Source organism: Echiichthys vipera (assembly GCF_963691815.1).
Source record: "Echiichthys vipera genome assembly, chromosome: 1".
In the NCBI taxonomy this organism is placed as follows: Eukaryota; Metazoa; Chordata; class Actinopteri; order Perciformes; family Trachinidae; genus Echiichthys; species Echiichthys vipera.
The window spans coordinates 22,227,352-22,255,334 of record NC_139826.1 but is presented as its reverse complement, the minus strand read 5'-3'; the positions used below and the strand labels follow the sequence as shown (position 1 = coordinate 22,255,334).

Genomic DNA, 27,983 nt, shown 5'->3' with positions numbered 1-27,983 from the left:
TGAAGAATCTTATTATAAATTACATGTATCCGTCGTTTGTGTTGTACGTTGAGAGACAGGAATTGGTCCATCTCAGCTTCAGGGGGGCAGTTCGGAAAATGTGGGAATTGCTTTGGGATAAAATGTCTCATTTGAAGGTAAGTGGCTATTAGGTAGGCTGTATTTTTCCGTCTGCAAAAGACGCAAAACCCCCTTCGTCATACAGGTCCTTAAGAGTTTTGAGGCCCTTATCTGACCATATGCGGAATGCAGGGTCGGTGCAGGAAGGAAGAGACGCATGATTACTCAAAACGGGGGCAAGTAGCGAGGCCCTTTGCAAGCCGACAGGAAATTCTTGTAGATCCATCCATGAATGTCTTAAGCAACCGAAGGTAACCTTTCTTCTGTAGAAACTGGTATTCACACTGGGCCTACTGGACGGACAATCTAGATATTTTTTTAATATTATATATAACAAGTGTGTAGCTGAGAGGCATCTTCGAATAAATGCGCATACATTTTGCAGATACATGATATACTGGAATTTTGATTCCTGTTTTAACCCCGTGTTGTTGCATTTGAAATGTTAACAGTTGCCGGTGTACGATTTCTTAATAAATGACAGTTATATATATTTTGTATTTATATACATTCTGTTTTTCAAAGGTAGGAAAAAACGAATTTGTACTCTGTATAGCCCGACACCCAAAGCCCAGGTATGGTAGGAAAAAAATGCCTTCTGATCGAAGTAATCCACACCTAAATTGAGTCAAGATCATCCGGTGACGGTGTGTTAAACCGGGGGTGTTAACCTCTGTTCTCACAGAGTTCATTATTTGTGTGTGTCAGCCACAGAGAAATAATTTCCAATTCCATGAACAGCAACTGCGATGACATGTGTTGGATTCTGTGGCTGAATATCTTTACAGTTGCACAAATGCCTGATATTTATATTTATCTCTTGATTGTGATGACCAAATGTGAACATTTTGTAATAACGGCTAGACGTAACCACATCACAAAATGATGCCATGTCTTATTAGCCCGCAGTCACTTCCATCATGCGTGAATGCAGCGCTTGCTTAATTTCCTGCTGCAGTAGCTGCCTGTCCTGCGGTAGCTTGGCTTGGCTGTAATCACAGGTAGAGAGACGGGCAGTTACAGTAAGGCGTGGTTAACCTGTCAACAGGTGAGGTGTGTCCTACCCCCGTGTGTGTTTTCCCCCTTTGTGTGAGTGGAGAACTGAAGCACACCCCCTCCGAAGGCCCATATACAAATACATATATATATACCTGCTGAGAAGCTGCTGGAAGTCACAGCAGCTCAGGGGCCCTGACCGAGGAGTGATCAGAGCATCATCAGCAGAGAGTCGTCAACATGGGGAACTGCTGTGAGTCTTTTTGGACCTGTTTCGGCTCGCAAAAGAACACCAATATTCGTGTTAGTCTGCCGGCCGTCTGCTTCGTCTGGCAGATTGCTATGATTATTCTGTTTGGAGTTTTCATCCGGTATGATGAGGAATCAGACGTGAAGAAATGGATAGAGCACAAGCACAGCCACAACGTCACCAGCGACATCGAGAATGACTTCTACTTCAGATATCCCAGTAAGTACAATCAATGACGGCCTGGATGTAAAATGCTATAAAAGATGTGTATTCTAATGCAGGTGTTGTTCTGATGATGCTGTGTCAGGGATGTTGGCCCTACACCAACACTGGTATTTTCCACTGAGGGTAAATTGATTCCTAGTAGTTTATTTCTCACAGATGCAGCAGTTTAGATCAATATTCTGGCCATTTCACCCCAACTTCACTCTCCTGTTTCTGTCTTTGCTTTGTCTTCACTGCTAGACATTGCCACATCCCAAAATTGTATTGCACTGACACGTCAGAGGTTATACAAAACAACATGATTTACGATATAACAAGACTGGTTCTCCAACTTAAATCTAGATCACAATTGCAGAAAAGGCAAGGTTATGAAACACAAGCTGAACATTTTAGGAGAGGCCCTCTCATCTTCTTGTGTGTAACATTAAGATATTAGACTATCATATTTCTGAATTTATGACACTCAATCTTCTGGGCAATCTGGCAGCAACTGTAATCCTAGTATGTTGCAACGTCATCATGAACAGGGGCGCAGATGACATTTTTGAACTGGGGGGGCCCAAGCTGTCAGCAAATTATTTCAACTCAATAAGTTATTTTTGTGTGATTTGGGCTTTAACTAGTGCTCAAGTAGTTACTTTTGTAATAGCCTATGGGGCCAATGGTTTGCACTAAAAAGCCATTGGATAATTTTTATTTGAAATCATGAATAAACATCATCAAACATTGTTAAACAAAGGCCTACCTGATCAACATTAGCCAAGTATGATGAAACTGTGATTTGTCTGGAATGTCAATCACCCACAAAAACGTCATGCCCTATGCAAAATATGTTTTATTTAAAACATATACTCAGAAGTCTAAACAACAACATTCAATAAATACATATAAATAAAAATAAGTATACATACTTTAAATGAAATTCACATTTTAAATGACAGAAGTAGTATTATTAGGAGTTCCTTAAAGTGCAGCCAAACCAAGGTGGAGTGTTTTCTTTCATATTGCTTGGACATAAATTGACGTTGTGAATCAAAGGGATCAAACAACTATGAAGTAACCAGTTTAAACAAATTAAACGATTACAGTCTCAACATGCAAGCATACATTTAAAATCTATCATAATTAAGAAGAAACTTCAATTGAGCATTTAAATTACCCTAAGTTTGTTAATTTAAAGTAGAAAGTGCTTGAGAAACAGATAATGTCATTACACAAATGTGTTTATTTCCCTCCCTCCAGGCTTCCAAGACGTCCACGTCATGATCTTTGTTGGATTCGGTTTCCTCATGACCTTCCTGAAACGCTACAGCTTCGGTGGTGTTGGCTTCAATTTCCTGATCGCTGCCTTTGGTCTGCAGTGGGCTCTTCTCATGCAAGGCTGGTTCCACACGCTCGACCCTAGCACCGGGAAAATCTACATCGGAGTAGAGAGGTAAGTCCTAATTGAAAGCAAAAGGCGCAGCTTTTTATACAGTATGTCATCAAAACCGATGAGTTGCAGGTGCATGCATGGGTGTGTTAAAAAAAATATAAAACACATTATTTAACCTGTCAAAATTATTGATTGCTCATAAGTAGATTCTTCTGTCTCAGCTGTCACCATGTGACAGAGGTAATTATTTGTCTAGTCTTGCCTCGTTGCATCTCCGAGTCAGCAGTCATTCTTGGCATAACACAGTTGGGGTTCACTGCAACCTCACTGTGTAGACCTACAATTTGCATATTCACTGAAAGCATGGCTAACGTACAACTGATTCACTTGTTGGAGGCCCTGTATTCTTTCTTGACAAATGTTAAGCCTCTTTTCTCTAAACGTCCAACAGTATTTTTAGAAATGCAATGCTAAATCAGTGGATTACTCTTTTAACTACAGGGAACACAATAAGCTATAAATGGCAGCAGGTTTTTATATGAGCAAAAACCATGTGAGCACAATGTAAACCAAAAGACAGTTGTTATAGTAGGTAATAATACACAACCTTAATTGATTTTGTATTTTAGTGGTGCCCAATCCCAAACAAATTTGCGAATCAAATCATATCACCTAAACCAGGGGTGCCCAATTCCAGTCCTGGAGGGCCACTGTCCTGCATGTTTTAGGTTTCTTCCTGCTCTTAACACACCACATTCTAACAATCTGCTCACCCCTGGCCTAAACCATCTGATATACACTGAAGCTTGAGCATTTTGGGGCCCTCAGGGATCTGGGGCCCTGTTGGTAATCCAGTCTTGCTTTGACTACTCACAGTTAAAGATTCCACCCATACTGACCTGCATGTCCTTTTCCCTGTCCCTTCACAGTCTGATCAACGCAGACTTCTGCTGTGCCGGCTCTCTGATTGCCTACGGTGCCCTCCTGGGAAAAGTAAGCCCTGTCCAGCTGATGGTCGTCACCTTATTTGGCATCACACTGTTTGCTGTGGAGGAATACATCATCCTCAGCCTCCTTCATGTGAGTCTCACCAAACACAAAACTTAAATATTGTCCCAGGAGTGAAACATATTCTTGCAACATTACAATTTCTTTCTGTGGTGCTCGTTCCCACAGTGCAGAGATGCTGGTGGCTCCATGGTCATTCACTGCTTCGGAGGGTACTATGGTTTGGCCATCTCATGGGTCCTCTACCGACCAAACCTACACCTAAGCAAACGCCTCAATGGATCTGTCTACCACTCTGATGTGTTTGCCATGATTGGTGAGCTATTTATATCCTACAATTCTATTTTTTTACATTCATCATTGTCAAACCGGTTTACCTTATTGTAAATGTGTTATTTGGACTGTGGTTTGATTAAGTTTCTCTCACCACACAGGTACACTGTTCCTGTGGATGTTCTGGCCCAGTTTCAACTCGGCCATCACAGACCACGGCAGCGGACAGCACAGAGCAGCCATCAATACTTACCTCGCCCTCGCTTCCTCTGTCCTCACCACTGTGGCCATCTCCAGCATGTCTCAGAAAAGAGGAAAAGTGGACATGGTAACACTCTGTCACTGAAGAACAAATCTACAACCGGTAATCCGTGCATTTCTCAATTTCCCATGACTAACGTGTTGTTTTACCTGACAGGTGCATATCCAGAATGCCACTCTGGCAGGTGGTGTTGCCATGGGAACAGCAGCAGAGTTCATGATCACTCCTTATGGTTCACTAATCGTGGGTTTCTGCTGTGGCATCCTCTCCACCTTTGGCTACCTGTTTGTCACGGTGAGCCTGTAGTCTCTACCCTCCTAATTCATGACCGTAGAGAACTCTTGAGATCTGGAATGCAGCTTCGATCAATGCGCATGGAAAAAAAGAGATAAAGTGGCATAAAAAAACTGCAGGAAGCTAAGCTAAAAAAGTAACAGTAAAAGTAACATAATGACACCAGTTGTGGGTGAAATACAGGAACAGAATTACAAGTGATGACTCATCTAAATAGCAGGGACTGAATACTTTCTGAAGATGAAAGTAATGAAATGAAAGGTGTTGTGACACACTTTAAAAACTCAACTCAACTTGAAGTGAATGGACTCATGACTGTAATATCCAATAAATTGTTTTATGCCCCCGGTTACACATCACTAATTAATATATGACTGTTTTTTTTCTCATTCTCAGCCCTTCTTGGAAAAATACCTCAAGCTCCAGGATACATGCGGTGTCCACAACCTGCACGCTGTGCCAGGGATGCTCGGCGGCTTTATAGGCGCCATTGTTGCTGCTGCTGCCAGTGTAGAAGTCTATGGCAAAGAGGGGTGAGTGAATGGAACTCACACACATACCCAACCTGTTGGTCTACTCTCACTGAAATGAAGGCACACACCCAAATTTTTGCCTAATTAAACAGATTAACCACTAAATCCCTGGATTTGTTTTATTTTTTTTTCCTGTCTAGGTTGATCGAGACATTTGACTTTACAGGCGATTTCGCAGACAGATCTGTATTAACACAGGGGGGCTTCCAGGCTGCTGGTACATGTGTGTCAATTGCATTTGGACTTATTGGAGGAGCACTTGTTGGTGAGTTTGGTGTATTTCCATATAAATTAGTATGTTTTAGTAGAGTATGAAAAGGGAATCAAGTAACATGATATTTATTTCTACAGCACTTTAAATATATTTTACAATTAGTTTTTAAAAAATGGCACAAGCAGCTTTTAAAGGAAACTTCTCCAAACAGAAATAATGTTTCAGTGGGTTACTGTAGGGAAACATTCAGTTATATTTTAGGATTTTGGAGCTAAATCTTTTCACCTGATATTTTCAAAAAACAATATTCTTGGTTCAGCAGCCCAGGTTTCCTGGGATGTTTACACAGGTTGATTTTATTATTTTAGGTGCAAAATAGGTTTTAACTCCTGGCGGAGGAGAAGGTATTAAAACTAAAGTCGTGCTTAATGCTGTATTTTTCTCTCTTCAAAGGTTTCATTCTGAAGATCCCTATCTGGGGCGACCCTGCTGATGACAACTGCTTTGAGGATGAGGTTTACTGGGAGGTACGAGCGCTTTTCTACCACTAGATGGCGGTCTTGCTCTTTTTAAAAAAAGAACATGACTATGAAATTACTCTGATGTATTTCTGGCTCCTGATCTGTTCTCATGTATTGCTTTCAGGTTCCTGAGGATGAGGAGAGCATCCCTCCTATTTTGGAGTACAACAACCACATGATACACAAGCACCAAGACATGTAAGCTCCCTCACTCTTAGACATCCTCATTTACTTTTGAATTTTCATTAAATGCATTAAATATGATCTACTTCTTTTTGTTCGACAGAGCCGAGTCAAACTTCTCTGTGGAGCAAAGTTAGGAGGATAAGACTTTGAACTTGACACAGCTGTGATACAACACTAATTTATGAAGGAGCCACCCTCAAAAATGAGCAATTCTACAAGAAAGGAACAATATTTTTGATAACTGGTCCTCTGCCACTCTTGTCTTACACCATTTACACCCGATACAATCGTCTTACAGTCAAAACTGGTATTATTCTTGAAGGAAAATTTAAACTGCATTTACTTTCTCTTTTATTTTGGATGAAACTGCAGTCGAAGACACTTTGTTTATGTTGTGTAAGCTGTAGAACTGATAAACATTTGTAGCCTGCGTCAGTTCTTGTAAATCTTGCCTTTTAAATGTTGAATATTGTCACTGATTATGTTTTATTTCTCATGAATGAAGAATATGTTGTCATACATTACGTTGTGCATGAAGGTGTTTAGTCAATAATCAGAGGTATTTGGAGTGCAGCCAAATTAGACAGTTTTTGAGTTGAGTTGAATTTTCTTAGTTATTTCTTTCAAACAATGTATAGGTCTTTGTAAGCTTCATGTACATATGATTTTATCACTCACTCTGTGTCTGTTGTTCTTAAGGTGGAAGTTACTAATGATCTCCAGGAATGTGGTTCCTGTAGTGTTGAATGTTACCTCCAATACACTATATATGATTGTGATCTATGCATCTAGCTATGTATCATTGAAATATTATAGTTTCAGATGTACACATTCATAAATCAATGCAACTGGAATTATTATATTGTTATCATAGTTAAATTATTATAATACTGATATTACTAATTGTGATATCCACTTGTGTGCCTTGAATATCTATAATAAATGACTATTATGATGTTATCATTTCCCTCTGTGCATAAATAAATGAACAAACAACCATAAAAAGCACTAAAGGGTTTAGTTGGTCATTGATATTCCCCTCAGTGTCCCACAATATCCTCTCGATACATCCTGGCATTGTTGCTCAGATCTCCCCAACAGATTTCCTCTCCCAGTGTGGACATTAGTTTACAACAAGCTTTAATGGTCTCATCTCATCATCTCATCTTCATGGTACATTCAAAAATGTTAAATTTATGAAATTACCACAAACTAATTGTCACATGATGAATCCTTCCAGTTGGTAATCCGTCCTTGGCTCATACCTTTAGAGCACAGTTTGCTCACAGAAACATTGTGTAATATATTGATTGATTAATTTACACTAAATTGAATAATGCTGAATATGCTTTTAACTCAAAAATACATTTTCACCTGCAGGTAAGTCTCCAGTTGACCTGACCTGCACGAGAACACAATCCATCAACACATTTAGCCCTTACATAATGCATCAGATGGTACCACCTTCTATTGAGGTATATGAGGGGAATAATAAAATGTACCTGTGAACATGAACATTTATTGACTGAGTTTAGACCTCATTTAAACTTAATTCGCACCTTTTCTTAAAAGCACACACTATGCTTGTTTGTATATGTGGATGAATGTTCTGTATAGTTTATGTATGAATGGACATCTCTGTTTATTTGCACTTTCTTTGCTCTGTTAGTAATATACAAAACACTCTAAATTGCTTTTTTATGATATGATGCTACGCTGTACTCGCACTGTATACATGTAGTTATTTTTACATCATATCTTATTAATATGTTATTTCCTCCTGTGAAAAATTAACCATGACAAATGTTAAGTCTTGAATTATCTCTCAAATTTTAAATAAAACTTTGGGCTTAATTCAAGTCTCACAACCATTAGTTTGAATTAACTGATACAGTTGTTTATTTGCAACTGGGCAACATCCAGCATTCAAATTTACATTTAACTCATAAAGACACATACTGGACTCTACACTTACAGATATGTTCAGTATTCAGAAAAGATAATCCCAACATTTAAAAGAAATGATGAATGTGTTGTATGGCACATCTCAGGCAATCTCTGGTAAAGCCAGAACAGCTCCTCCTTTGTGTAGAAGGCACAACGACACCAGCAGGCCTACTTCCTAGGAAGGCTACAGAGAGCCGACCTGTGCACATCCATGCTCTCCTGGTTCTACAGATGTACCATAGTGTCCATAGTGACCTGCTGAATCAGAAACTGCTCAGCTGCCGACAGAAAGGCCTTGCAACGGGCTGTGAAGACGGACCAACACATTAGTGGGACCAGTTTCCCTGCCTCAAGGACATTGACACAGAAAGATGTCTGAAAGAAAAGCCTGCGCCATCATGAAGGACTCCTCTTCCTCAGCACCTAAACTTAAGTGTAGTGTTTCAAGCTTTACTGCTCCTGTTGTTTGCTTGTTTCTATTGTTTTGTTTTAATTCCCTATTCATATTAATTTGACTATGGCTCCGACACTTTACATGTTCCCCCTTTTGCATAACCTGTATGGAACGGAATGAGAACTTGAACTTATTGGCAAACAACACAACTCAAATCACCTGCCATGACAGGACTCATTTTGAAGGAGAACAGATTAACTTCCACAGCACTTTAAATACCTGACTGATAACTGTAAATCATTATTAAAGCAGGTGACACCTTAATTCATGTGACTGACAACCAAATGGACTCATGCATCAGTTTTAAATACCTGTGAACTGATGCTCCTTGAATGAGTGCACACATATCCTCATCTCTATAACATCATTTCACAGCTTCATTTTGCCTGAAAGCGTAAGTGTGGAGGGTCTTAGAGCGTTAAGAAGGCTAAACCCTTCGCAAGTGGACATCCAGTTCCTTTAGGTCACTGTGGGCTTGTTGCCTCAGGGCTCCAGTTCCCCTGCTCCCTTTATTCTGAGGGTAATGAGGCCTGTCAGGCCACTCAATAGGGTCATTTCCTGTTCAATCACTGTGACATTCATGAACTCTAAAAACACTGGGTGGACATAGGCTTTGTACTTGTCTTGTCAGGTTGGCTGGTGGTAGAAGTTTTATTGAGTGAGGAGGTCTCTAAAAAGTGCCTGATGGGTAAAACGAGTGACTCGAGGGGTTATCTGTTAAAATGAAAGTGTGTACCAGCCGCAGCATTAGGTCAACATTTAAACTGCATTGTTGGTTAATATTACCAAGTATTCATTTGTTTATAGTAAGACAACAACAGTAAAGCTGTCTTTGTGATTTTCTTGGTTCTGTCTCCTTGAACTTAAACTACATAACTTCTAAAATATTCAAATGATATCCCACAGAAGTCATGAAGGAAAGTCTGGCAACATGAACGTGTGATGCATGGGGCTATAAAATATGTATATATATATATATATATATATATGCGATAAAGGTTTGGTGGTGTCAAAATGCTTGTTTATTTGCCCTGCCACATGCTTCAAATCAGTCAGTGTGCTCCAGTCTTTTATCCTCTGTAAAACAGACGGATGGACATTTGGGATCATAATTCGAATCCAATCTATCCAGACACTCCAAAAGTTGCTGTGATTTGTTTTTGATGACAGGGTCCAACAGGTGAGTGATAGAAGCGCTTTGACAGAGATGTTTCTTGTCAATCACTTCTCAGATGGGCCTTACAGTGACCTGATGCCGGAGGAGAGTGGACGCAGCTCCTCTTGTGAATCATATGACCCTGGGGAGAGTGTTTGTGAAACCACTTGGTCTGCTATTGTCCTCTTGGGACTGGCCTCCTTTGAAAAGCTGCAGAAAGGCCTGTAATCAGATTAAAGGTTGCTGGGAGAGGGAGGAGGGATTTTTGAGGAATAGTGAAGAGGTCGTGGAAGTTCTCCAATCAGTACCTGCCATTGAAGTGCAGAAGAGGGGCTAAATAACGCAGCAGGAGGGGAGGCGGGAGCCAAGCTGGAGAGACAAATTGGCCTGTTGTTAGAGGGGGATAATGGGACAATGAAGGAGGGGAGTATAATCAGTGAGTAAAGAGTGGGAGAGAATAGGTGCAATGGGAAAAGGAGGAGACTGAAGAACTCCAAAGGCGGTGGCCTTGTCCCATCCTGCCCTGGCAATTATATCACCTTTGTGAGCTGATTGGAGCAGGCTGCAGAGTCCATCTGGGCTTTCAGATGGATGTTACAACCTACATTTTCTCACTGTCTTCGCCAAGTGGCCTCAACGAGATATCAGGAGCTCTTGTAGTCTAAATAAAACTCATCAGCGTACACAAAAGCTCCTGCCCTTCTAGAGTTCCACAATACCCAATTTCCACATGACACTGTCAATTTCACATTGACAATCATTATCATCACGTCCATGATTTCTTACGGACTATTTCATAATGTTATCTCATTTGAAAAAGAAACACACAAGGCTGAAGGCTGAAGATGAAGTTTGTTGTTGATGCGATAAAATCCATTTAATTTAACCAACAGAATTAACCTCCTCGGTGTCCAGAGCTGGTAATGCCGACGTCCTATCACAAGACATCCCACTGAGTGCTGAGCGCCACCAACCTTTCTGTAGGATCCTTTCTGTCATTGTAATCACTCATCAAATGTCCATTCCCCGAACAACAGGCATTACTAAAGGCCGATCACTACTTTTTAAATTCAGTTGACAAGAGTCCATTTGTTGGGGTCAAAGGGGAAAGTCTCAGGGGAGAAACACTGGTGAGGAGGAGGACCAGAAATTATTCATAGCAGGGGAGTGCTTTGATTTGGCCACAAAGGCCACTAGTTCCCTAGACTGAAAGACATTAGGAGCTCCACCTGCACCAAGCTCTAATTAGTGGATAAGAGCTATTGAATATTATAATAGAGATACGATTAAGTTTCTGTTTGTTTGTTGCTTATTGCCAGTATTTGCATGCATTTCACATCTTCTTCGCCCCAAAGGTTCACATGCAAAATAGTTGTTTTGATCTGAAAAGAATGACCCTTTCCTGAGGATATTTGGGCCCATAGTCACAAAACATTACAGCTAGAATAGACACCGACACCTGAAAACCATCGTCTTAAAACCTCTTCACAAAGCTGCTGAGACCAACTTTTACTCAGGAATTGGGACATCTCTTAAATTCAGAGGAAGGGCGGGGTTGACCCGGACGATGTTGTGTTTTCATGAAACTGTGATTAGCTGTCTGGGGTCTTGGACTGTTTTTTGGGTCTCTGTCAGTGAATTCTTGACTGAAATACTGTAGGAGGTCCAGATCCGAATTATGATTTTATAATAAAATTGTGTCATTGATTTAACATGAATCAAAAAGTAATAGGCTGACTAGTTAAGTATAAGTGCAGCTAAATGTCAGCCTCTAACATGCCTAGCAGCTTGTTAACAATTAGTAGGTGTCCATGTAAGAAGCCTGTAATTAACAGACTACAATACCCAGGGCTAGTATGAGAGGTGCAAATGCAAAAGAAAAACAAACTCAATGCAAGAACAGCTTTTACTCCTGGCCCAACTTGAAAGGAAGGACATTATTACAGTAAAATTCTGAGTCGGGATAACTGCAAAAGCCAAAAAAGAAAGGAGGGGAAAATACAAGTGCCTGGAAATAAGTGTGTATTTCTCACTTTACAACATTGTTTTCCAGTGGTATTGGTGGAGTGAATTTTAACAACACACACACACACACACACACACACACACACACACACACACACACACACACACACACACACACACACACACACACACACACACACACTCACACACACACACACACACACACACACACACACACACACACACACACACACACACACACACACACACACACACACACCTTTTCTGACATTTTACATACACATATCTTTGGGTATTCGACAATTATTTGAATGTTTTTGATGTATATATTAAGCATAGTTATAATGAAATAAATAATAATTATAATAAATAATAAGTGTCCCAACCCAAGCCCTTGTGCACCTTTACTTTACAACTTTATTGTATTTGACAGAGACCAATCCAAGAAAAAGATTTGTTTAGTAATCGAAATAAAATAAAATAGAATTAAGACAGAAGGAAATAAAAGAAGCCTCAACCATCAGGAATTTTGTTCACATGTAGGAATCTACAGCAAATTAATCAACGCATTGTCATTATCAGGTCGTGGAAAACCTATTTGTTTGGGTTTGGACGTTCAATAGAATCACTAAAACGTGCCTCAGACACTAGTGCACTCCTTTGTATTTGTCTCTTTTACGGTTAGACCAGAGAGAGACACTTGAGGATTATTTTTTCAGAAATAGCAGATGAATTTGACACAAAAGTAGGCTACGTTGTCATCTGGAGACAGAGAGACCTTCACAGGACCACAGAGCTGCTTTGACAAAGTTCAGGACATTCTCATTACTATGCTGCTGCTGGTGTCTCACTGCAGGCTGGTCGCTAGGCAAGACTGTGTGCTGTAAAGTGCATGTGGTCAGTCTATCAGCATCGCCATCCTCAGAAGTTGTGCTGGACAGTATATATGCTTTAGTTCTCTTTTGAAAAAAACATACGGAGATGTATGGACAGACACATGCACATACACACATACTGTTACAACACAACTAGTGTACAGTTGTTTCCCCCATCCCATAATTATAAGCCAGTGTAGCTAGGCAGTGCTGGAATGCTGTCTAGCAATCGGAGACAAAGAGATAATAAACCAGGCTGTAGTTTTGTAAGTTGGCGCTATAGGCAATGCATGTCTGTAATCCACCAGTAAACAGAGTAGAAGAAGATGAAGTTGCTAACCGGAAAAGAAACAAGTTGCCTTGGCCATCTAACCGATCTATGAGAGAAAAATGCAGAGAGGTTTTTGTGAATGTGTTTAAATTGAGCAAGCTTTAATTGTCAGCTAGTATTGGACATGTTTCGTGCTGTCCGGATATCTGAGAAGGCAACTGCAGACGAAACAGCTGTCATCAGTCATGTGGGCTAAATGTTGCTTATTCCATGTCCCATTTAGCACATCATCTCTTTTTGAAAATCAACACCTCAAGCAAGTCTAAAAACGTAAGGGAAGTGCATCAAATTCATCTTGCCAACTGTTTGCCAGGTGCCAATATATTTACACACTTCACACATTTACAACATAAAACTTGCAGATAACGTACTGTATCTTCAACAGAGGCCGGCAGCTCCAAGCTGATGAGACACACTGACAGAGAGGGGGCAGTAATCTCACACTTGTGCAAATGAAGGAGGGAAAGTCACAGAGAAAAAGGAGGGAAAGGGGGACAGGAAGGGAGGGGAGAGGAATGATTCTCTTGGGAAGGGAGGGTGTTTGGGTGAAAAGCAACAGCATATGTATTGTTGGAGGCCCTGACTCGCCACCCTGGAGAGCTCCCTGTTCCCACGGTTTGCTCAACAAACAAACGCACCCCCTCATACACACACACACACACACACACACACACACAAACACACACACACACACACACACACACACACACTCCACCACCACCATGCACCCGCACGCAGTGGTGATGTCATTAATTACCATCAAAATGAGCATGACAGCAAGCAAGTGTGCGTGCGTCTGCCACCGAAGCTGTGTGTGTGTGTGTGTGTGTGTGTGTGTGTGTGTGTGTGTTTCTGTGAGTGTGAGAGAGAGAGAGAGAGAGAAGCAGACATAAGAATGAGAAAGAAAGAGACCATTGTCCATTCTGAAATAAAGAAATCTCCACTGAAGCATTGTAAATGGAAAAGGCAGAAAAATGGACCAAATTTGTGGATCTTTGAGTGAGAGCTGGGCTGTCACATCTTGTCAGAGCCTCACAAAACCTGATGTGCACACATTGCCCTGCCTGGCTACAGAGACACACTGTGGCCCTGTGATTGTGTGCTCTCCTGAGGAAATTCAGCCTTTTCCCTCTCGGCCTTTCAGGCACAGGGATGCCGGTTTTATGAACGCTCAGTTTGTGTGTTTGTGTACGTCCACAAGTGTTGATGTTGCATGAGTGTATGTTTTTTTTGGATGACAAACACCTTAAAAATGGTAATTTCTAGGTCCTCATTGTGGCAGGCACACTGTATTTTAGTATTTAGCTTTAGAACCATTGGGTTAGACATTAATTTAGGGTGTGATGCCACATTTGGTTCATGTTGGATTTATTTTCCATGGGATTCACAAATTAGGAAAAGCTATTGGCTTCAATCTTGCATTATCTGTCAGGCATTTTTTGAGTGTATGAACTTTAGTGGCAAATGCGATATATTTTAAAATATATTTACCGGTATATCCTGCTATATGCATTGCATTTGAATATAGTCAAATATTTTATTGCACTCTTAAGATGAAAATTGTGTTTTTGTCTTGATGCTTTTATGATTTGTTTCCTTTATAATGTGGTCCTCAAGAAATTATTTTAATTTTTACAATATTTTTTTTACAGTTGAAATGACAAACTTCAAATTTGAATGTGAACATAATGAATTTCACTTCACAGACAATTAACAACAGTTTCCCTATTATGATATATAAACCCCGAAAAGAAAATAACTTCAAAACATTTTACCCATTAAGATCACAATTACACAATATAGAGTCAATAAATAAACAGCAATAAAGGAAAAAACATGCCACTGTCAGAAAAGACAGACTGAAAATAAAGGTAATATGATTCAAGTTTAATAACGAACAGGATAATAATAAATCCCTATAATATGTATAAATCTAGGGAAGTAGTGGCGTTTTATTGGTCATCAACCTCCAGTTTACATGCATACAGTCGAAAACTAGACACAGGGTTTCTTTAGGGTGTTACTGTAGTATGCTATAATTTGTTAATTAGCACTAAACACAAAGTATAGCTGGTGCCGTCGATGGAAAATCAGGGGATCATAATATTTACAAATTATCCTGAGGAGGTGGATTGGTTAGGTTGTGGTTGGTTCCAAATTTCGTGGAAATTCATCAAAAGTTGTCTACACTAAACCACAAATGTTGACCTCATAGTGGCGCTAAAGCAAAAGTCAGAGCAGCAAGTAGGATTCATCCTCTGCGAACATGATTGTCTGTTTCCAAACATGAACACTTCCAAGCTAAAGCAGAGATGATCAACTGAGCAGCTTTGTTTCTGGTTTGGCTGAAACACAGCAGAGACGTGGCTTGGTTGTTAAGACAAAAGAGCAGAAAACGAAACATCAACATTCTGCTGCATGACTAGAGAGTGAAGGTTTCCTTAACCATCATTATTATCATTAGTATCAATCAGGGGCGTAGATCTGATAACAAGATTTTTTTTGTGCACGCGTACAGTATGCAACTCACACCATGTCATCATATATCACAATATTGTAGAGGCTTGCCATATCAATCAAAAAGTACTGTACATGGAATAATTTACTGTTCCTACCTTTCTTTATTTGTCCTAAACAGCCAACAGCGCATACTGCTGGTGCATTATATATTTTTTTTAAAGATTATTTTTTTGGGCAGTTTTCAAGCCTTTATTATATAGGACAGATAAGAAATGGGGTGAGAGAGAGGGGGGGAGACATGCAGCAAAGGGCAGCAGGTCGGAGTCTCGCTGCCTTGAGGACCTTCAGCCTCTTTACATGGGGCGACCGCTCTAACCACTCAGCCACCGGCCGCCCCTGGATAATTAAAAGGGTCTCAGGCATGTAATGTCTACTCACCCCCAGTTCTTTTCATCATCTATCTTTTCTCCCAGTGTATGGGACTACTTTATGCATGATTAATTGATATGGAGTAATGTCAAAATATGAAGCCCTTCGTTTTAAAGCCTGCTGATCATCAGCATCTGTGTAAGAAACTTGTGTTGTAATTTGTGTTATAGTGGAGGAGACCAGAGATGGAATATGCAGTCAGAAATATATTTGTCAAACATTATCTGTTCCACCATATTATCAATTATTTTTAGATGTGAAATCCGAAAACACATTTGTTCTATTTAGAAAAATTTAGGGTATTTATTATTTTCTTAATTCATGTTTTTCAGGAATTTTGAGGGGGCATGTCCCCCCCGTCCCGCCGGGATCTGTACCCATGGTATCAATCATTATTTCTCTAACCTGGTGAATTTACAAAACTTTTCAAATCATTGTTGAATACCCAAAGATATGTGTGTATGTAAATGTGTGTGTGTGTGTGTGTGTGTGTGTGTGTGTGTGAATCAGCTCTATCCTGCAATTTTGTAGTAAGGCATGGATCATTGTATGGAACTTAATTAGAGATCATTAAATTTCTTGCAGAGCGGGCCTCCCTAAGCTCTGGTTGTGCAGTGAACCGGGCCGCGGACCGACATTATTGTTGAATGTGCAGCCATGAATGCATGGGATTCCACCTCATCAAAGTTTGCACAGATAATTGCTACTATTTGATCTCCACTATCTGAAAAGAAACTGTGTTAATTAGAGGCTTTGACTGGGATGTGAAGAGAAGAGAAACAAACGTGTGCTTTGTTGTCTTGTACACATTTCTCCTCTCAGGGGTTTATGTATCTGCAGAACTGGAAGGGTTTTGTGTCCCAAACTTTGATGAGGTCCTTGTGTCAGGACCAGTCCCATCTCTGTCTTTGGGAAAATATCCATGTGTGCCCCATCCTCCAATCTCATCAGCCATCCCAGTGAACTGAAACAATGCACTGCATTGAAGGCATGAGACAGGGGATTGAACACGCTTTACTTATATATATAAGCGTCTGACAAGACTTTAGCCTACATTTTACAAAATAATGTTATGTAACAAGAAACTGACAGCTGTCTATTTCATATTAATCTTTTTATATTTGGTTAAAAGAGCTAAGCACCCATTTTTCAGAAAGATAAATTCATTCATCCAAAACTTGATTTAAGCCTCGACAATTATTGATGTTTCCCTATTGGCGATGATATTGAGATACAGAGACATGCACATCTGAACAAGTCAAAAGAGGACATTGCTCAGTGAAAACAATCACACACTGAGGTGAAGTGTTTTGAAATCATCGTCTTGTCGTGTTGATCTTGAAAATGTGTTGCTGATAATTCCATGTATATTGTGCTCAAAAACTGAACGATTTTCCTGCCACCTTAAGAAAATAGAGACTTGTCCATCAATATTTTTTTCATCCTCTGTGTGATAAAAGTATACACATCCCAATGCTTGATTGCATGTGAACCGAAATGTCAGTTTTATTTTCTTTTACATTCATTCATAATACAATACATAAAATATTAATATTTGTCTTTTGTTGTACCAAAGAAGCACTATAAGTTATGTCTATTGTCACTTTTTGGTTGTAAATAAGGTTGTGTTAATAGAAAGTATCCTTTACACACTTATTTCTGTTCTGTGACACAAACATAACTTTAACATGTGGAGTTGGTGTTGGTTGTGTGTATGTATCCAGTCAGTGTGTGTGTGTGTGTGTGTGTGTGTGTGTTTGTGTCTGCATGTGTGAGGATGTAAATGCAGGTGAGAAGGCAAGGGAAGAACTTGAAGCTTCCAGCAGGTGGTGCCACAATGACACTGGCTGGTCATTAATTCTGTCATAAACATTTTTTTTTACACCCAATTCATTGTATTATTATTTCACTATTGATTTTTGGGGCAACATGTTGGAAGAAACAATGAGTTTGCCATGTGGATCTTTAAACATGAGACAATTGGGTAACCTGCTTCTCTAAATTGATTAGTGACAACAAACTTATTTATTAAGGTGAAACCTTTCCACACTGAATGTAACAAGTTAAGAATTCATTTTTAACCATTAAAAATCTTATAAATATCGCACTTGTTTCTATTTTCTGTCATAAGCAACAGTCCTCATGTAGCCGATAATATCACCCCACTAAACACTAAGTCCCTCACACAGTAGACCCTCAACAACAACTTGTCTTTTTCTCGTATATGACAGTAACAAAGAGAAACAGATGCAGAGGTAACGTTGGTGGTGTAGTCCAGTTTACTGTATATTTACAGGGAGCATCAGTGTGGCTGATAGCTCTCTCTTCCTCTTTCACACTCCACAACACAAGTGTCAACTCAGTCATGCTGCTGAATGGACTCCACTGTCAGACACCACTGTGAATTTGACTTCTGACGGGGCTCACTGCTATCTTCACATCAGAATCAAGTAGATGGTCTTCAGTCTAATTAACCTGCAATATGTATATTTTTTTACTTGACAAGAATGTTAAATCTAACCTAATTTAAATAACGTGTGAATGAAATGGACGCCCATTTTAAATTCCAACAGTGAGAAATAATTCAAGAACAGGTCTAATGGATTATAAATGTTTGAACATAAGCTTAACCTTATAGGGTAATTGCATGTTTCTTAAGCTGAAAGAAAAGTTATTCATTGTGGATATAGCAAAATATAATGGGCATTGAACTGTAATATATCGCTATCCATTAATGGAGCCATCCATCTGGTTTATGGACTTACTAACCCTAAATGAAAACATTTAATTTGAACCTGTTTTCTGAAATGCTTGAAAGGCACACTGACTGTCTTCAGGCTTAATGAATGGCTCTTGTTACTGTTTCTCAGTGGCCTTTATGTTTATGCTTTTATTTCTACATTTCATTATATAACAGTTACTTTCAAAGTAACCAGGAGCACAGTTACATTTTTTTAGACTCTTACTTTAATTTTCTATTTCAGTTACTGATGATGAGTCAGTTAAATGGCATTTAACTATTAAACCAATTAACATGCATGTGGCTCCTACACTGTCATGTAACAAACCAAGATTTTCATTTGCTTCTGTGGTCTAGAAACTTGTGTCATTCAGCCAGTTGTACAAAAGCCACTGTAAAACCAATTGTATGTCAAATCCAAAAATCCCAGCTTTTAAAAATGTATTTAGCTCAAATGTTGTCTTTGTTATTGGACGCGATACAAATATATATATCTCTGCATATATATATATAACCTTAAGGAGATATTCACTGATAAATGATGTAATGCTAGAGGATGTGTGGACCATAAGATCTTGAAACAGCATACATTATACTCAAGCGGTTTGTATCGTAGTATGCTGCTGTCATCAGGGGTTTTAAAACAGCTTTACAGCTTTATATGCATTCATTTTTTGTATTGTTTAGCACATTTTAAAGTGTCCGTACTCCACATATACTTTTTTCAGCATAAACTCAGCTGTAAGTCTGGCTTATTATGTTGTCGGTTTAATAAAGGGTAAAACTGCCAGGAACCCCAAATACATGGAAAATGGCACAGGCTCCTATAACATTGTACAACACTTTAGTGACTTTAGTGATCACTCAAAACAATACAAACAGTTCATAATTGATACTTCGTATACACCTAAATACAGCAGAAAAATGTAGGCAATGCGGGGTAGGAGATGTGATTTACATGTAAAATGATATATCATAACTTGTTTTGGTGCCTTTTTTATTAAAGGTCTATACTTTATGTCTGATAATATCAATAATTCAGTTTAAAAAAAGTGCTACATCCCCAGAACTTTCTTCTAAATCAAAAGACTGAATAATAATATAAAAAAAACATTTTCTAATTATGTAGAATCTAGGCGTGTTTAACTGCTGAAAAGGAATTTGTAGTGCCACAGAAGCCCCTTAAATTTGACCAAATAATGAGTAGTGCTGATGAGGTGAGAAGCAGAGAATGCCCCAAAACAAACTGTAGAGGGGCTCAAGCAAAACAGCCAGGGGCTTAAGATATATTAAATTGCCATGATTGGGACTTAAGGCAATGGTTAAAGCCTGTTTGAGAGGCTGGGGAGCCTCATAGGAGAGCTATTCATGTCTGGGGAGCTGCGTCAATAGGTTGGGGAAGTTCACAGGACCTGATTCTATTCTTATGCAAACGGGAAGTACAAGACCTAAAGCTCACTGAGTTGGAAGATATAAATGACTGGATAATCATCTGCAGCCTGCCACAGACACAGACCTGGTCTCTTCACTTTGAACGTCTCACTTCCTGCTCCCAAAGTGAAGATGATGATTTTACTGACAGCACCATGAGAGGAAAGCTCTGATAAAGTATTAAATCCAGTCCCGTCTCATGGAGAATGTTGCCTGGACTCCATATTGCAGTTTAAAGCAGTGTAATGAATGGGATGTCGTGGTAAGTATTAGTTTATTGACGTATAATAACAGCAAGTAAAAGACTGCTTTGGTCTTTGCAGCGCGGCCTGAAAATTAATTTCTCAGCTTTGGTGAGTAATGCGACCTCTGGGGACTCCTACCACAATAGAAATCATTTATCTTTATCTGTTGACAAGTAGAAAATCTGAGCAGAATTGATGAATGAAAACACATTGAGTGCCGCGGTAGAGAACACCTGCAGTCAGCAACTCATGAGTTCCTCCGGTCAAAGACGAATGAGGCTTTGATGCTCAAATGTGAAGGGAGAGACATAAGTGACCAAAAGAATGTTGACACCCTTATGTGATTTTTGGGCCTCTCATTGCAAAGTCATGCACTTTAGCAGCCATCAGTGAACACAATCTCTTTATGGACCTCTTTTTATGCATTGTAATATTGAAACAGACAAACAATTCCATCCTGAAACTGTTTCGCCACAAAGATAGAAGCCAGCAATAGTATAAAATATCACTGAAGCAAGCTTTCCAGTATTGGAGCCTAATAGGTAAAACCATAAATACCAGCCAGCATGGGTCAAGCATGCCGTCGACATATTCAAGCCACACAATGAAATTAAATAGAAGATTGAAAATGTTTCTGATGCTATTTGTTTGGATTATATTAAGTAGAAGAAATATTTTCTCATTTTTAAAAGCTCTGATAACACATGCATTTATACCATTTTTGGTTACAAAAGAGGGATAAAAACTGACCTTTGATTCCTCCAAGAGGCCTGGGGGACACACTAATGCATCACTTTTCATACAACACGATTCTTTCTTCCTTTTTTTCCATGAGATTCTAAAAGAAGATATTCTCCTATAGGACAGTATCAATATAGGCCTACATGCATCTTTATCGTTCTGGATCAGATGTGACACATGAATCTGTGCAGCGCATCACCAGTGGAACACACACGCACGTGTCTGTCGGCTTGCGCTGAGTCGAGTTGTGTCCCATGAGAGTGAAAGGTCATGACTCCCTCTGGACACAAGGTCAACAGACCGTTTACTGCTGCATGTGGGCTGCACGCATGAATAGCAACATGTAATACACAACAGTTTGTTTACAATACCATCATGCCAGATTACATAATCTCCTTATTAGATGACATAAGAGAAAGTTAAAGTGACTGGATTCAGTATTAGTGCAGATGAGATTAGATGTCTTATTCTACAATTAGACCCATGTTATTTTTGTTTCTTTTTCATAATTAACATTTATGTTTCCCATTTATTTATCATTATTTTAAAAAAAAACACTGCATGGGGGGGTCTTTTGGTCATTTATATAAGCAGACACCTTATCTCCATTTTCTTTTTTAGAAAGGAGATGAATAAATTAAAGAAATTGTTTCCTATATTTCCCCGCCATAGTGTAGTGTTTATTGAAAAGTACTGTAGGCCTTTAAATTAGAGATTTAAACAGCCCTGCAATGCAAACAATATGTAACTATATAACTGACTGGATGTGTCTCCAAATGGCTTGTTTGTAGTGAGCTGTCCCTGTCCAAGGTGCTGACCAGAAACCAGTCTTTACTTTATGAACTGCTTCAACACGGTAAATAATAACACAGTCATCATATTTCTCCAACATTTATTTTATTGAGTAAAGATCAAAACAAGTGTAAATGAATGAAATCAGCAGTCTTTTAACGTTTTTTTATTTTAAATCCATTTCATCTAAATACTAATTAAATCACAAATGTTTTGATAGAGGTAAGCAGGATCATGAATCAAAGATCCCATTTCAGTCATTATACGTCCACATTATAGCACACAGACCTCCCATGAATATTGGTCTGTGAATCTATGTGATCACCACACTTCTACCAGCTCTGCAGATCCTCCACAGCATGGCGGCATCAGCCTCCTTATGGTCCTTTTCTAGAAAAGACGAAAACAAAAGGAATCAGATTCAGTCTCCGTAATTCAACATTTACATTCATGTGCAGGTATTTGTCACATAGTCAGAACATTGACACTTTTCTCAAGCCGGTTGCATCATCTGAGCACATGTATTCTTGTCGGATGAAGTTCAGGCGGGAGCATGAAGTGAGATCAGCCCCGCAGCCATGCTGCTGCCAGATTCAACAAATTATATATAAAGAGGTTCCCGGACAATTTAATCCCACTGGGGGACATAGTAAGACCCTTTCTTTGCCAATTTTCACCCTCTCTCTTATTCAAACCTCCTCTTTCTTCCTGCAGCTCCACAATGCAGGATTGTGCTTTCTTTTTTTGTCATGTTCTCTCATATCTTCTCTCAGTATGGCTGCCACCCCCGAGCCCTCAGACAGCATGTAGTTTATGCAAATCATCAGCCTTTCATGCTCAAAGTTGAATGAGACCTCAACAAAATCTCTCTCTCTCTCTCTCTCTCTCTCTCTCTCTCACTCTCTCACTCTCTCTCTCTCTCTCTCTCACACACACACACACACACACACACACACACACACACACACACACACACACACACACACATACAGGTTTGGTTTGAAAATGTACTCATCTTCACAGCCATTCTATTCATTTCAGTTTAAAATAAAAATTTAAATCCTTTGCTTCACTTTGCTGATTACACATTACAGGTGGGCATACGTGTGTGTGTGTGTGTGTGTGTGTGTGTGTGTGTGTGTGTGTGTGTGTGTGTGTGTGTGTGGGGGGGGGGGGGTTAGTGATGGTAGGAGTCGGGAGGAAGACAGAGGCGGGCAGTGTGTGTGTTAGGATGATGAATGTGAATTTTTGGTGTTCCCAGGGTCTGGTTGTTTGAAAAGTCTGAGGGGGTGGGGGCCGTGCCCAGCTGTTGGGGGGAACCTGCGTCTCTCTCTCTCTCTCTCCCTGACAGGCTGTCCTTTTCACCAGTGCATAGCCCGGCCACTCAGCCCGCTGCCATAACAACGCCACAGGCCCTCTGTCATAGTAACACCATGCAGTCAGTGCAGAGCACAGGGGGAGAGGGACAGAGAAGGAAGGAGTTTGGGGGAGGAACGGCAGAAGTGAATGAAGAGTCGAGACATTTCCACCCTGTGAACTTGAACTTGACTGACAGTCTGAACGACTGGCGGGGGAGAATGGAAATCCATTCTGCTGAGGTTTTCTTCTGTGATATTGTGCCCAGTACTTTTACACATTGTAAATGTTAAAAAAAAACAGCTGCTAATCTGAGTGAACAAATGTTTTATTGGAAATTCATCTTAATTTGTATCTTATTTAGAATCATTTAAATGAAGATTAGGTAAGATAATGTGGTAGAAAGCACCAGAAAAGGCTCGAGTGGGCCATGAGTTAATGTGTATTGGTCAACTATATAAAAACAAAAAGTTTAATTGAAATTGCATTATTGTAAATTATCCTTTTATAAAGAAATGAAGAAACAAGTAAGAATAACGGGAAAAATTAGATTAATTATTCTATTTCCTCTTATATTATCACATACCTAATACTATGTAGACCAGTGGCATTTACTTTATATACACATATTACAAAATAGTTTTTACTACTTATTAGTTATCATTACTGCACAAAGCTATCTCAAATTTTCTTTTGAAACAGTTGAAATGAGGAGTGTGAATAATAATATGGCTAATATTTTCAACCTCCATGTTTATCTCCATTTATCCGCCTCAGGGTCGATGTGATGTGCTTGTTTGCTCCAGCCTTAAGCCGATGAATGGCGACTGGTCCACATTGGGGGTCTTAGCTGCTCTGGCCAACTCGACCATGGGAAAAAAGGGAGCCATGAAAGGTCCCCTGTCGCTGTTACAAAGCCAAGAACAAGCCATAGCAGGATAATCACGTTTATCCCCAGATTAAGACAGGATCGCAGCTGCAGTATCAGTGTGGGGGGATAGGGGGCTGCAGGAACGTAGACTAAAACATACAATGTGGAGAGCTCGGAGGTTGTGGTTCATATAAATAATTTGTGTATCTTATCGTCTCCTTCGTAAGAGAACCCCCCCCCCCCCCGGCCCCCCCAAAACACCCTTAAACTCACTCACTCCTTACAATGAAGACCTGCAAACTCATGTGTCTCATTGTCTTGTGCTGATGCTGCCAGTTTTAGCACCTTATGGTAAACAGTAGTATATTTACTTTTTTTTTAACATCTTAAAACCCTTTTAAATATGTATTTTACCTTTTTGTAACGAAATGGAAATAATGCCTTGGATTTCAGAGTTGTTGTATTATGCTATTCATAGTGATTTGGCATCACAGCTGGTGTACTTATACAGGTGTCTTCTGTGTGATTTGTTTGTAACAGAAAAAAACTAGCGAGGCTACATATTTGCAAACAGCACAGTTCTTCATATGAACTGCGCTCTATTGAGTTACTTATCGGACTATGAATTAAGTAGGACACAATGGCATCGTTCTTTTTCATTAGTTCTGGCATGAGACCACACATCCCTACACACCCACACTGACTGTGAGAGAGTCCCTCACAGACATAAAGAGGCAGGAAGACAAAGGGACAACTTTTCCAGGAGACACTCTCATGGCTGCAGTGCTAATGCAGGCATCTGCCACTGTCTGGACTGATGCGACGTTCCCACCTCACTGCCCAGGGTTTACTGCAGCGCCCTCTTTCATATACAGCGTTGGGGAAAAGAAGTGCTCCCTTCACAAAGCAGCCATTGTGGAGCGAAGCCAGGATCAGAATGATAATGTGGACGCTGGCTACTGTTTACCAACAGGTCTCCTACAACGTCTACGAGGGCAGCATCAGGGTTAAAACTCGTACTTTATGTGTGCAGGTGCATACTAGGTATAGCTCATTAACTTATTTATTAATTGGTCTGTAATCTGACTTTTCCCCCTCTAAAATACTTTTCAGAATTTTCTTCAATTATGTAAGACATACATAATTGTAAAGTTAACATTATATTTAGGACTCCAGGTTTAAATATCTTCTGGTGGTTTAGTTATGTAAGGATGAAATGAATTAAGATCTATAAATCAAAATGAGTCATTCGCACACGCACAAACAACATTTTTTTAAATCTAAAAATAAAACCAATTTTGAAACAAGCTAATAAGGCTGATGTACACATGTGCTCTGTGTTGGTAGTATGAGCTCAGATTATCGCCCAGCTTCACACCTGCCCCTCCCCACAGCTGCTTGTCTAATTACAGTCTGGTGCCTAATAAAGGAACAGTCCCTCTTTTATTTCTCAAGCCGTGGCGCCGACTATTAAAACCAATACTTGCCCTTGTCATGGTAAGAAAACAGCAACCTTTGAACAGAGATTGTTACAGAAAATTGGTAGTGCGTGGAAGACAACAGGCCAGCAGTAATATAAATCAGAAAATAAAAGCTGGAGGATATTCTGAGAACAGGGACGTGCTTTGACTGTTTTTAACTCAATAGTTTCAGTATCAATAACAACACAATATTACAGTTAAAGTCCCTTTATGCAACATTTAATCGTTTAAAATCACGAGGACAAGTTCTTGAAAAAGCAGGACTAAAGTTTTCCCTAAAACTCAAAGGAAATTGTACAGTATGTTTAAACTCAAATGACAAACTTTAAATATGTTTTCACTCCAAAAATAGATGAATGTATGGATTCAGTATTTCCCCGACAAAATTTTAATTTTGTAATCTGGAGCTTTTTAATCTATATTTACATGTTCATGTTTCAGAAAATTAACCAATTATTGAACAACTTTTGGTTTGTAATAGAAATGTTTCAGGGCAGGTAGGAAGATGGCAGAGTGCATTGAGAAGGACTCAGACTTTGGTATTAATGTTTATGTTTTACAGTCCTGGTTGTAGGTTTATACTTAATTATCTATGCTTATGGGGTTTTACTTATAGCCAATACAATTTTCATTTTCAGATGTTAGTAAAGGCCTCTAAGCATAGAATTAAAAAAATACATTATTATTATAACTTCAGGTTAGGTTTAAGGGCAACTCATAATAGATAAATTGTGAAAAAAACTTTAAAAACATTTAGATCTATAATTTAAATGTGCATATTGTCTTGTTCTTCAGACAGGCAGATGAAGGGACACGCTGGGTGCTGCTGTGCCTTTAAATACTCTCTCTGCTCCCGTCGTTTCTATGCAATTATGTTAATATGCAGAGCTGTCTGGCTCCTATTCATTATCGGCTGGATTTGCGTGATTGTTTCCTTTATTTTCCATCTTTGAAGGCCACTCTTGGGTTTCTTGGCAGCTCTGCTTTCTCCCACAAAGAGACCAACAGAGAGCCCTCATGTCGGATAAAGACCTCTGCAAGGAGCGTTTAGGTTTGCAGCACACAGTCCTGTGTGAGCTTAATTCTCTCTGTTTCAACACTGTGGAAAACACACCACTCTGTAAGTAAGAAGCCTATTATCTCTGGGCTATATTTGTAAAATAACCCACATTTTCGATGATACATATTTAATTGTATTGAACTTTAAGTCCACATGACACAATTAAGCCTGCAGTGTTTGTAAAGGTGAGACAAATGTTTCAAATAAAGGAGGGAAGGTTACAGTACAGTTGTATTTTTCCCTGTTGTAAATCTTTTAAATCGGCCCTTGAGTTACAGTATGGCCTTTTGGAAAAAATAAACATGCTAATTTCAAAATAAAGGCCTCCTTCTCCAATCTGACTTCTTAATTATAGTTCATGATCATTGATTTATCAATGAAAACCACTTTGTAAGGCTGCTCATCCCAGTGCTGTGATGGAGATTGCTTTAGAAAAATAAATGGTTTCCACGGTCAGTGCTCATTTGACAAAGTCGTTTGGCTGCATCTCTATTTGTTACACCTACAATGATAAATAATAATAAATACATTAATTAACACATGGCTGATGGTCTGTAATATTTCACCAAAGCAGATTTACTGAATAAAAGCCTATTATGGCCTGTAATTCTCTGCTCAGAAAGAAGTTTCATACAAGGGCCTTATTCAAGGCCTATAAGGCTTATTTATCTACTATATTTTAAATAATTATTATTCAAAATATATCTGTAAATGAAAGATAACAATATTTTTGCACTATTCAATTAAGAAAAAGTGGTCATGGGGATGTTTAAAATGATCAAATAAACAGAGATTATACAAAAGCATTTACCTATTTTTATTTTTAACTGCCTACATTTCTTTTCCATCAAAATAATTGATTGAGATCTCTCTCTTGTTGTTTTATGTGGGCGGAGTCTTGCATAAGGAGCATGTGCTCACATTGGATTTGACAGGTGATTGTAGGTTCTGAACAATTTAACTACCTTAATGACCTAAAAATTATACAGTTTTATCCGTCATGCTTACTATAAAACAAGCAACAATGACTTTAACTTCATTTTTGATAAGCGCTGTCTAATATTTCCTTATTAAATGTTATCAAAAGTGTGCTATGATGTATTGTTTCTCCAAACTTGACCTAACAAGCCTAATTAGAATTATTCCTATTTCCCCATGCCTTTGTGACATGAGTGTGATATGTCAGGTATACAGGAACAGCAGCTTTAATAAAATCAAATGTCATGAGATTTTCTTCCCACTAAATCACTGATTCATTCTTTCCCTGTTCAATCACAGTTATGCACACTGACTCATTGTTTGACTTTTAAAGGGCTCAGTAACATGACCTCATTAATTAGTTACATCTCTTAGTTAGTGAGATCGCACCAC

At 39.2% G+C, this 27,983-nt stretch overlaps 1 protein-coding gene across 1 annotated transcript; it reads left to right on the top strand.

Moving 5' to 3' along the window:
• Window positions 1-1,268: 1,268 nt before the first annotated feature.
• rhcga (Rh family, C glycoprotein a) lies at window positions 1,269-7,220 on the top strand. The gene is made up of 11 exons (XM_083916141.1): window positions 1,269-1,585; window positions 2,834-3,026; window positions 3,896-4,046; window positions 4,143-4,290; window positions 4,409-4,575; window positions 4,666-4,803; window positions 5,200-5,336; window positions 5,477-5,601; window positions 6,004-6,077; window positions 6,196-6,269; window positions 6,358-7,220. The coding sequence occupies exons 1-11, from the start codon at window positions 1,357-1,359 to the stop codon at window positions 6,389-6,391; spliced, it is 1,470 nt and encodes a 489-aa protein (XP_083772267.1). The 5' UTR covers window positions 1,269-1,356; the 3' UTR covers window positions 6,392-7,220.
• The last annotated feature ends 20,763 nt before the right edge of the window (window positions 7,221-27,983 follow it).